General features: G+C 27.5%; 1 protein-coding gene across 1 annotated transcript; it reads right to left on the reverse strand.

Annotated features, from left to right (window-relative positions):
* Positions 1-1,848: 1,848 nt before the first annotated feature.
* Positions 1,849-4,562, reverse strand: LOC145837761 (arginine--tRNA ligase, cytoplasmic-like). Its single transcript, XM_082945202.1, has 2 exons — positions 3,162-4,562; positions 1,849-2,977 (listed from the first exon to the last, which is right to left on the reverse strand). Exons 1-2 carry the CDS (start codon positions 4,534-4,536, stop codon positions 2,355-2,357), a joined length of 1,998 nt encoding a protein of 665 aa, XP_082801328.1. The 5' UTR covers positions 4,537-4,562; the 3' UTR covers positions 1,849-2,354.
* Between the last annotated feature and the right edge of the window lie 7,939 nt (positions 4,563-12,501).

Below are 12,501 nucleotides of genomic sequence, written 5' to 3' on the forward strand. Positions count from 1 at the left end.
TTTATTAAGTTATTTGTTCTACAACAGGTTTGCTTAATGCCTTATAAATATTAATTACGATAGGCTTCCTCTTGAGTTCGCACTTTTTACCCGACAAAAAGTGCAAACTTGTATATTCTTAAATCTAATTTAAATTAAGTATATTACTAATTATTAATAAAACAAATTTTATATTATATCTAATAGCTTATATCGATATTTTATTTTTTGAATGCTTATTTTATGTTTTAGTGGATTTTATGTTTATTCATAACATTATTGCATAATAACATATTGAAATTTGCCATTTTGTAAAAAAAAAATAATGATTTTTTGAGTTTGCACATTTTGATTTTTTAAAGGTCATAAAGTGCGAACTCAAGCAGAAGTCTATTGTATTTATTAAGTGGTTTATGTTTTAAGTTATTAATAGTTTTGTTTTGACTTGGTTAATTTTGCAGTTTATATTTGTCGTTTTACATTACACTAAAAGTTTTTATAGCATAGTGATCAAAAAATTTGTTTGAAATATATTAGTATGACAGACTTTTTATGGAAAGTTATTGAATTTTACAGAATGTTTAATCTGTATAAACAAAATAGTCTTGATAACCATTAAAGTTTTTATTATAAAAAAGATTTTTTTTTGGCTTTAAAAGAGTATAGATTTGAGGTCTCCATTTGAATAGAAACAATATTTCATGGTATTCTACTACGAAACATACAGTTCGTTACATGAGAGATTGTTATAATGTCATGTTTCATTTAAGATAAGTAACGTACGGTCCAGTTAAGTTTCGGCCAGCCAAGTAACTACTTGTGCAAAACAAATAAAATTTAGTTTTTTGACACTTAATATTTTGAATTACGTTTTCAATTTGGTTTTCAGTTCACAATAGTACTTCCTAAATAACAATAAAACTAAATCATTTTATTACAATTTGCTTAAGTTTTTAATTTTCTTATATGTTAGTTTATTTTTAAGTTATGCAGCCAGTACATTTTTTAATAAGTCGACACTAGAAAGATTTTTTTAGTAAATATGACTTGCTGACTATAAAAGTTGTCCACCACTAACTTAAAGGTCTCATTAGTTTCAAAACAATTCATATTTAAACAAAATTGATTAGTGATTGCATAAGGCTTTTTAATAATTAATTATTTAAATACACTTTACTGGGCTTATAAGAAATTAACTGTAAATTATTTTTCTCAAGCCCTTTTTTTACTTTGAATACTGCCTAAAAGTGCGTGCATAAAAAGTACCAGACTAAATTACATTTCGAACACAACTTTTTTGGCTCAAAAATACGTACTCAAGAGAAAAATTACATAACAAAATCATGGGGGCATTTTTTTTCCAATTTCTTAAAAGGGGCCGATTTAGTATGAGTTTGGGAAACCCTGGTTTAAACAGATATTACTTTAAGTGATATGTAATAATAATAGTTCTTAATTCTATATTCGTTTTGAAACTAATTATTTTTATGACATTCAGCAATAGATATTGTTGAATAATAAATACGTGGGTGAAGTTTATTTTTGTTTTTTTTAATAAAAAATACTTTTTATTAAGAAACTTTATAGTAGTTTTATAAGTTTTTTTTTTTTTTTTACCCTTGATAATATTTTTGACAAAATTAGTGCTGGATTTTAAAAAAATGTTCTTTTTTAAATTTTTAATTGCATTTATCATTATTCTGTATTGCAAGTTATAAAATTATAATTTATAAACCAAGTACTTAAGTGTAAATGTAGTCTGAAATAATTGTATTTGTTTTATAATCTACTTAAAAGTTTTTTTAGTTAAACATTTAAACAAAAAGTTTAAGTATAAAACTCACACAATATTAATAAACTTTATTAGGCACATTTTATAAATTCACTAGAAGCTACCTTAAACAAGGTACGATAACTTAATTTAGACGAAAACCTTATTTATAGCATTATATTTAACAACACTGTGCTTAAACAGATTAACATGTTATGTGTATTTCATTTAAATAAAATTATAAATTATGGATTACTAAAACTTAATTGTTTTTCTTACTACCAAAAGAGTAGAAGTGTGCTAGCTATAATCGAACTACACACAAACTTTAAACAGTTATTTAATCAATACCTCTAAAGTTTGGAATTATAATTGAAATTATAGAAAATTAATTAAACATAGAAATTTTTCTAAACTTAATAAATATCTTAATTTAACAACTTTAGCTAGGTAATATAAATAGCAAACAACACACACCTCAATAAATAAAACCGGCTGAATGTAACTGGCCTATACGGAAACAATAAAAAATGTTAGAGCTTAGTGCAATAGTTTATAAAAATTAACTATTTTAGTTCCTAATACCTATTTAATTTACAGCTATTTACATTTTTTCAACAGTTTTCAAGCCGAGGATTTTGAAGAGAGACTGCATTATTTTGGCAGTAGCCTCGCACAAGCACAGCCTGTTCATGTGAATCTTGGTCTCGCCAGTCTTCTCATTCTTCTGTATGCAGTAGCAGGTGCTGTAAAACTCTGTGAACGTCTTGCTAAGGTCGTACAAGTACTCGCACAGCATATGCGGCTTCAGGTTGCTGCACACAGTGTTGAGAACAGTAGGGAACTTCAGAATGCTCTTCGCCAGCTCCTCCTCTTTGGGATGACTGATCTCAACGCCTCCCTTCTTCAACGAATCTGCAGCGTACTCATTAAGGCTTTCTTGGCTGACGCCCGCGTTTCTAGCAATGGAGCAAATCCTGGTGTAGGCGTAGAGCAAGTAGGCCGCAGTGTTGCCTTTGTCTTCCAACATTCTGTCAAAGGAAAAGACGTAGTCATTGGTCCTGTCGTGCGACAAGTCAGCGTATTTGATGCATCCGTAAGCAACTGACTTCTTCACTTTTTCCAACTCTTCTTCAGTCAGCTCCTTATTTCTGCCGTTCTCCTTTAACTTTTCCTCGCATCTCTTCAGCCCTTCATCGAGTAAATCAACGAGGCGAACTGTGGTACCTGGACAAAATAATTAAGTTTTGATTAACAATTGTTACAACTTAAGCAATAAAATTAAAGGTAAAACTTTCCTCTGTAAAATGAAATTGTTTATTAACAATAGCATAACAATATCAATATGTTAATAAAAACAAACTGATAAAATTAAATACGTCGTTTTTCAGTCAATTAGATAAATTCTCACCTGATCGTGTTTTGAACTTCTTTCTGTCTTCACCAAGCACCACACCAAATCCAATATGCTCCACCCTGGTCTTCTTGCTATCGTAAACACCAGCTTTCTCTGCAGCCGCAAACACCAGATCAAAGTGGCTTGCCTGCCCGTTGTCCACCACATACAAAAGAAATTCTCCCTTCTCATCGTTTGCTCTTTGGTTAAGTGCTGCCAAGTCACTTGTGTCATAAGTGAAGCCTCCGTCTGATTTCTGAATGGTCATTGGGTAAGATTGGCCTTCAATGAAGACAAGCTTTCTGTCATCTTCCACTTTAACCATTCCCTTTTCTTCATAAAACTTGACAACTCCAGGCATGAGGTTCTGGTAAAAGCTCTCTCCTCTTTCTTTGAGGTCTTTTGAAATGTTCAGCCTGTCATACACAGCTCTGAACTGCTTGCTGGACTCCTTGCAAATGAGCTGCCAGGCTTTTGTCACATCTGGCTCGCGGCTCTGCAGTTTTACCACATATTGGTAAGCTCTTTTTTTGAACTCAGCATCGTCGTCAAACCTCTTCTTTGACTGCTTATAAAATGTTTGCAAGTCTTGAATTGGGGGACTAACTTCCTTGTAGTTGGGAAACATGTCAATCAGATGAGCAATGAGCATTCCAAATTGAGTTCCCCAGTCACCAAGGTGATTAAGTCTCAGCACATCGTGGCCAATAAACTCAAACAAGTTTCCAATACAGTCTCCAATAATGGTAGAGCGTAAATGACCTACATGCATTTCCTTGGCAATGTTTGGTGAAGAGTAATCTATTACAACCCTTCCTTTGTGTCCGCATTTTTCAACTTCCACACCATGAACAAGCAAGTTTGCAATAGACATCTTTAGAAACTCTGGCTTGATAAAGATGTTTATGAATCCGGGTCCAGCAACCGAAGTTGACTTGATCAATGCATTTTGAGGCAGACAGTTCACCACATTCTGGGCAATTTCTCTAGGTGCAACTTTGCTGCCTTTCTTTTTCAACATTCCAGAGATTTGCATGGCATTGCTGCATTGAAAGTCAGAAGCTTGTTTGATGCTTGGCATAACTGACATTTTGCAATCAACATCTGGGTAAGCAGCATTAACAGCCTGCTGGAACAATTGAGACAACTTCATAACAATATCCATTAATTTTTTAGAAGAGGTTTGTTCTTCTTGAATGGCCATTTTCAAATGCATGGCTTGGTATTCTAGCTTCTTATTGTCTGCTTCCAGCTTTTTTATCTCGTCTGTTTTCCTGAGTTCATCAATCTCACTAGTTTGCATTTCCTTGATTTCCTGCATAAGGATTTTTGCCTCATGTTCTTGACAAATGACTTGGTCACTCACATGTTTCAATTTTATAGCATCCATTGAACTTTTTTTTAATTTAGTTATAAACTATCTGTCCAATTATTATACATATTACATTTTATACTGATATTATACCATTATTATATACAATAAAAAATTGCCAAAGTTTTTTATAATTTTTTTCCAAGTTTTCTAAATTACTTCCAGGTTTCAAAAGCACATTTTTTTTTGTTTATTTCTACTCATTTTTATTAGAATACTTAAGTACTAAAAAATTTTTGTAAAGATACTGTAATGCTACTTTATATGTACTTTATAAAAAATGAAATTCTAAATGGTACCAAAAAATCCATTTACTATGATAGATTTAATTCTTATTGTTCAAAACTCCTGGCTTTTTATAATTTTTGTTCTTAATCCCTTTTTTTTGCACAAACTGTCATATTTTGGTTAAAAAAACTTTCCACCTGTATATAAAACATTATTTATTTCAAAGTTTATTTACTGAGCTTACTTGAAAGGATTTTAAATAAGTAAGTTCATTTAAAATGGTACATATCTTAAGTTTGTGGTTTTTAAATAATCAAAATTTTAACATTAAACTTTTTCAAAACTAAAAAAAAATGAATTGTATTTAGCTCTTAATAATTAATAGATTTCTTTTAAAATTCTAAGAAATTTGATAACAAAAACTTCAGCCTCGCCTGTACATTTGTATTAATAGTTTTATTAATATTACTAGATTTTACATGTTGTTACTTATAAAAAATGGCTTTATACTTTTTTAATGGTTTTTAATGGTTACTAATGTAAGTTTTGAAAAAAAAAATTACCCTCTTGCGCTTAATGAAAGCAAAAGAATATATTTAGACATATTTTCACCTATCTCAGGAAAAAAGAACATCAGAACTGGCTTGCAGTATATTCAAAGCAAGAAAAAAAGATAGAAATTGAATGTTTTAGCTTATAACACAAAGTCAACATTAGCAAAATTTAGAAACTTAAGCTAAAGGAAAACAAGAAAACCTAAAAACTATGTTGTTCATTAATTAAGATTTTTTTGAATATTCATCCTAGTAATTATTGCAATTCAGAAAGGTAAATGGTATCATTTACTAAATCTCCTAAAAAACAGAAGCATAAAAATGTTGTAAAAACAGTGTTGTTTCATTATGACAACAGGTTAGTTACAGCTGTAAAAAGAATTTAATTAAATCCTGTGATATAACTTATCAACAATTATGTCTATTTTAATATACACTTTTTGGCTAAGATTCTAATTGCGTTATTTTAAGTCATGTAATAGAATTCAAATCAATTTTGTCAAGATAACTAAAGCAGTTTATTCTGCTATAATGCAAAAAGTGTCTGATCCAAAAAAAAAAATTGGACAGTTAAAGATCTAAAGTATATTTAGAAAAATACATCAACTCTCTATAAGGTTGCAACTGGTTTTTATGAAATTTCTTCCAGGTTTTCTGAATTTCTTTTAGGTATTGAAAGTACATGTTTTTGGGTCTATTTTTAGCTTAAGTTATGTTTAAGGTTAAAAACTGTAAAGTAGTATAAAAATATTAAAACATACGGTAAAGCTACTTGAAATGTGTTAATAAAAAAAATAATAAAGGCAATGTTTTTTATCTATTTGATAGATTTGTGTGTCAAATCCAAACTATACAGTGCTTCCTTGCTAATCCGGCCCTCGCTAATCCGGTTCCTCGCTAATCCGGCCGGTTTTAGTCGAGAAATCGACTTATTTACTTTAGCGTTTAATTTCATTTTACTTCGAAAAAGTATTCAATGTACGCTTTATAAGTATGTAAGCAATATATAGTTACGTCATAATAAATTATCATTTGATAATCTTAAGTTTTTTTTCATACTTTTCCCGCTCAGTTGTAACAAACTTGTTTATTATTCATTTGCAGTTTTTCTGTCTTTGCTAAGCAAGTTACACTTTAATGTACTACAATTAACATATCTGGTTAAAAAATTGGTAATTCAGCAAAGAAACGAAAGCGCGTTCAACTAGCAATTGAAAACAAGTTAAAAGTTTGCGAAATGGCAAACAATAATGTGCCTTAAGCTGTTATAATGAGCCAGTTTAACATTGGTAAGTCAACTTTAAATGACATTTTGAGAGGCGAAGAAAATTTCAAAAAGTTTAAAGCCCAAAAGGAGTAGCTGGGACTAATTGGAGCTGCTAAAACGGCAAAAAAGTAGAGGGAGGCGTCTTTGACAAGCTAGACAGCGCCCTTTACATTTGGTTTCGTCAGGAACGTGAAAAGGGTTGTCCAATCACTGGCCCAATACTATTAGAAAAAGCCTCCGAGTTTCATCAGTTAATTTACGGTGAACACTCAAGGCCCTTTTCAGCAAGTACGGGGTTTCAATGGAGGTTTTGCAGAAGATTTGGCTTGCGTAATCTTAAAATATGTGGCGAAAAATTAAGTTCAGATAGTTCAGTTGCTAATAAATTCATAAATGAGTACTCTGTCATAACTGAGGGCTATTCTGAACACCAAATTTTTAACTGCCAACCAGAAGCCACACCTGAAGATGTGTCAAAACTCATCCAGTTTTGTGAGTTTTCTGCTGAGAAACGAAAAAGCACTGTAAAACAATATTCCATTCTTTCTTTTTTCAAAAAAAAATCTTAATTTAGTTAAAGTGTTAACAGTGTAGTTTTTTCCATTAATTTTGAACTTATAAAATTTTGTTTCGTTTAGTTTAGTCTGTTTTTATTCTTTTTTATTTAAATAAAGTAAAATAAATTAAATTAATAGAAATTTTATAGTACGTTTTGTTATATACATTCATAATATAACTAAGGTAGATAATTTGTAAAAAAAGCGATATTTTGTTCTTATCCGGCCAAAGGCAAATCCGGCTGTATTTTCAAAAAATTCTTACCCAACTTGGCCGGATTAGCGAGGAAGCACTGTACTACTTAATATAACACAATTGTTTAAAATTCAGGTTTTTCCAGGTTTTTTAGTGACTTTTGTTTAATATTTCTTTTTTTTTCAAAATTTTTAAAATTCTTTAATATAATGTTATCCAGTTTTTTAGTTTAAATTGTCAAACTTAAGGTTTTGTGGCAACCTTGTTTCTATAAGAAGCCGCTGTTAACGCCTTCAGACAAAAGTCCTTATTTAGTAAACTTATGATAAACCAATAGAACTGAAACACATTTATGCAACTAAGTAAAAAACATTAAAAAAATACATTATGACGTAGTACATTAACCTCTCGCTTATTTACACACATTGTGTCCACAGAAAAAGTGCGTAAAGATACGAGAGATTGTAAAGATACGAGAGGTACTAATTATACTTACTTTAATGGCTGTTTTTTTGATATTGCTTCTAGTTAAAAGCAGACTGGGGACTTTCTTACTTTAAAAAATTGTTTACTTTATTTATATATATGAAGAGAATAGATAAAACTATACATATATTATAAATAAGGATTTAAAATTATATAAAATAATAAAACTTGTTGAAAATATTTTACTAATTTTAATAATAAGTAGATTTTATCTTTATGTGACTTATTTGATACTTAACATTTATATTCTATTCTACTTAGCAAATTCAATTTATAATTAAGCATTTGTTTACAATTAAGAATTTAAACTAAAAAAAAAATTGTCAAATGAAAATTAGTAATATGTGTACTAAAGAAAAAAAACAATTGAGATTTGTGTTAAGTGTAAGTTCTATATTTATTTGGTATCACTGCTACTATTTGTTAGGAAGTTTCATTAGATTTGTTTTTAGATGCTTGTTAATATATAGTGCTGTATTATTAATTTGTGTTTTCAACTCTCATTATTTCATTATACTTTCATTATTTATCACAGTCATATTTCTTTCACAATTTTAATTTAATTTTTTATTGTTAACAAAATTTCTGATATACTAAGGTATAACTAAATGTTTATCAATAATTCAAGTAACATAAGTTATAAAGTCTAAAGATATATAGAGAGGTGAGTTAGCATTTAAAAACATATTTTAAATTAAAAATATACAATAAACCAAATTTGTTTAATATTAAAAAAAATCAAAACATTTATTTTTTGAATTTTTTAGAATTATAAAATGCATAACTAAACGAGAGTGCGTAAAAATGCGAGAGGTTACTGTAATTCAAAATTGTGTATAAAACCTTATTTGTAAAGGCTAGAATATTTTGTACATCATAATGATATTTTTGTACGCAGAAGTAAATACAAATCAAATGTATATAAAAACAAACATTTTTCCGATATAAACCTTGAACTAAAAACTATCTTAGTAAGGAACTGTTTGAAGTAAGTTATTGTTAAAAAATAGTTACTGATATTATGAAATAAAGATAAAATACTTTTCCCAAAAAATACTTAAAATAATTATAAAAACATATATTAATAAGAAACCGTATCTTACAACTTTTCATCTTAAAAAAGTAGTATTAAAAAACATTTTTGAAACAAAACCTAAGTTAAAAAAAAAACTAAGTAAAACTATTATTTTTCTAAAATACTGTTTTTAAAGTAAACATTTTATCAAATAAACAAAAGATTATAAACTTTTATGAAACAAAAATTGTTTTTAGTAAAACTATCCTAATAAAAAAATGTTTGTTGTAAAATTATTGGTTTTATATAACATATATAATATTAAAATTACAAACAAAAGCACTCTCTAGTTAAACATTAATTTCATGATATAGAATGTCACAACCTTAAGAGGAAAAAAACAACTTGAGTCATCAAAAACTAAGCTGAGTTGCTTCATGCTAGCCTGAGTTTATAAGAAGAATTATAGAAAAACTGTATATTTGAAAAAAATGCTATCATGCTAAAATACAGGGTTGTCAATTGATTTTGGAAAATTTTCTTCAGGTTTTCAAAATTACCTCCAGGTTTTTGAAAGTACAAAGTTTTAGGTCCATTTTTAGTTTAAAGTTAAGATTAAGGTAAGTAACTGTGTTTAATTGTATAAAAACATAGGAAAAATACTGTAAAGCTACTTTAAATGTGTTTTATGATTAAAAAATTTGATGATGAAAATTTTTTTTTAAATTTATATGATAGATTTTTTGTGCCAAATTGGAACTATATTAATAAACATGTTAAAGTTGTTAAAAATTCCAGGCTTTTCTAGTTTTTTTTTTCTTCAAAATTTCTCAAATTCCAGGTTTTTCTAGATTTCCAGATTTTTTGGCAATCCTGTATTAAATACTTAACAGAACATTTTTGTTTTTAACCAGTTTAGAAATTAAACAAGTAATTATTTGATATAATAAAATATATTACATAGTTGCCACTCTTTGAGTCAAAAAAACTGTCTTGAGTGACCTTGAACTTCTCTAAGTAACCCTAGATTTTTCTTTAAATCCTAGATTCAACATTAAATTTTAAATCAATTGAAATTAAATAACAAAATTTGTGAATAATTTTATGTATCCATGAAAACTTACTTAATATATAATAAAAAATACTTTGAACTTTTTTGACATTTTAATTGACTACCTTAAACAGGATTGCCATTTTTTAAAGAAATTTTTTTGAGGTTTTAAAAAGTATACATATTTTGGTTTATTTTTAGTTTAAAGCTAAGTTTAAGTTTAAAAACTGTACTAAATAGTATAACACATTGAAAAGATACTGTAAAGCTACTTTAATGTGTTTTTTTATAAAGTTTTTTTGATGATGACAAAAATTCTTATCTATATGGCAGAATTTTTGTGTTAAAAAAATTTACTACATGTAAAAATTGTTTGAAACTCCAGATTTTTTAGTGATTTTTGTTTAAAACTCTAGGTTTTTTTTTTCAAAATTTCTCAAACTTTAAGATCTTTAAGTTTACTAAAAGACAGCAAGGAAGCCTAAGTCAGTTGGAGTTTAATTAAAATATTCAAAGTTTTCAAGCAATATCACAAAAACTCACATTCAATTCATATCCCACTTATAAATTACAAATAAAAATAATATTTAATTTTATTAAACTAGCAAGGTAAAAATATCAACAGGTAAATTAAAAATTATGTAATGGGACAAATGAAGTTTTTATAAATTTAACCTCAGAATGGTCAGGGATGGCAAATATGTTTAGCAAATTTTCTTCAGGTTTTTAATTTTTTTTTGGGTTTTTAGAAGTACACATTTGAGTTTATTTTTAGTTTAAAGTTGAGTTTAAGGTAAAAATTTGTTTTAAATGGTATAAAAATATTTAACATATACTGTAAAGCTACTTTAGATGTGTTTTATAATAAAAAAGGTTTTGATGATCACAAAAAAAGTTTATCTATATGGTAGATTTTTTGTGTCAAATCAAAATGTTTCTACTTAACATGTAAAAATTGTTTAAAATAAGTTTTTTTCCAGTTTTTTTTTACTCAAATTCCAGGTTTTTCAGCCTAAGTTGTCAAATTCCAGATTTTCCAAGGTTATTCCAGGTTTCCAAGTTTTTAGCAACCCTGTCTAGTTCTTAATATTAAATAACAATGTAATACTTATCATAAGAACTTATTAAGAACATTAAATTATACCTAAAAATAAGTAAAGGCACATTTTTATCCCAATCAAGTGTCATAATCAAAAGGACTCGCTAGCTGAAAGGAAAAAAATAATTTAGAAAAAAGTCATTAAAATTTAAGGGCATAGGGGGGCAAGTAAAACACTTTTTTAACAATCTAATCTTATTTTATATAGTTTTTACTAAGCTACAAGTACTTTTTAAAGATTTTAAAAATTCAAAATAACTTTTGAGATATATCTGGTCAAAAAAATTTTTTTTGTTTATTTTTTATAGAATTTTTAATATTCTTAAATTTTGTTCCCACAGAATTTTCTAAATATTGCAAGGAACATTTCCTAAAAATTTGAGGTAGTTATCTCAAAAAACGTAGGAGAAGATAGATTTTTAGTGAAATAAGCTATTTTTGCTGTTTTAGTTTGTGCCTCCGCTAAGGAACTTATTGTTGCCTCCAACTTTGACCGGCTATATCTCAAAAACTTTTTTGAACTTTTTTAATCTGTAAAAAACATCTTGTACCTTAGTAAAAACTTTATAAAATAATAAGATCAAATTGTAAAAAAAGTTTTTAACCTCCCTATGCCCTTAAACAAGTATTTATAAGTTGTAACAAACAACTTTATCTATGAATTATAACCTACAAATCAATATAACTTTCCTAAACTATTGAAGTATGTAAGTCCAATTATAAAATATATTATGTTTTTATAATGAAAATTTAAAATAATTATCTATAAACTGTTTATGTTTAACCTAAACACAAATTATGACAATTTTTTTTTAGATTTGATACAAAAACTACAATGTTATTTCTAAGAATAGTGGAGAGCTATCCTCAAGACTAAAAAAAACTTTTTTATGCATTTCAAAATTAAAAAAAAAACATGTTCTTGAACTAAATTGGGTTTACAAAATAACAAAAAATTGAAAAATGATAAACTAAATTTCATTGTAAATCTATAAAAAATCTGCCCTGAGATTTTTAAAACCTTAAAACTATCCTGAGATTTTATAAAAAATCAAAACTTTCCTGAATCATGGTTGCCATATGTTTTTGAGAAATTTTTTTAAGCATTTTTTGATTTTCTTTCAAGTTTTGGAGAGTACATGTTTTTGGGTCTATTTTTAGTTTTAACTTAACTTTAAGGTTAAAAATTGTGATATATAGCATTAAAACATTGAAAAGCTACTTTAAATGTGTTTTTTAATAAAGAAAATTGATGATGAAAAAAAAATTATCTAGATAATAGATTTTTTGTTTCAAAACAAAACTTTTCTAAATAATATGTAAAATTTGTTTAAAATTTCAAGTTTTTTTTTAGCCTTAATTGTCATTGCTGAGGTTTTTCCAGGGTTCCTTGTTTTTTTTTGCAACCCTACTTGAGTCATCCTGAGTAAAAAAAATCCAAATACTTTAATTAAGTGGCAATGCTGCAAAATGATCATACCTAGAAGAAAAAACACAATTAAATTAAATAATAAGATATCAGAGTCACAA

The sequence above is a fragment of the Thalia democratica genome, chromosome 6 (assembly GCF_965202585.1).
Source record: "Thalia democratica chromosome 6, ktThaDemo2.hap1.1, whole genome shotgun sequence".
NCBI classification, from domain to species: Eukaryota; Metazoa; Chordata; class Thaliacea; order Salpida; family Salpidae; genus Thalia; species Thalia democratica.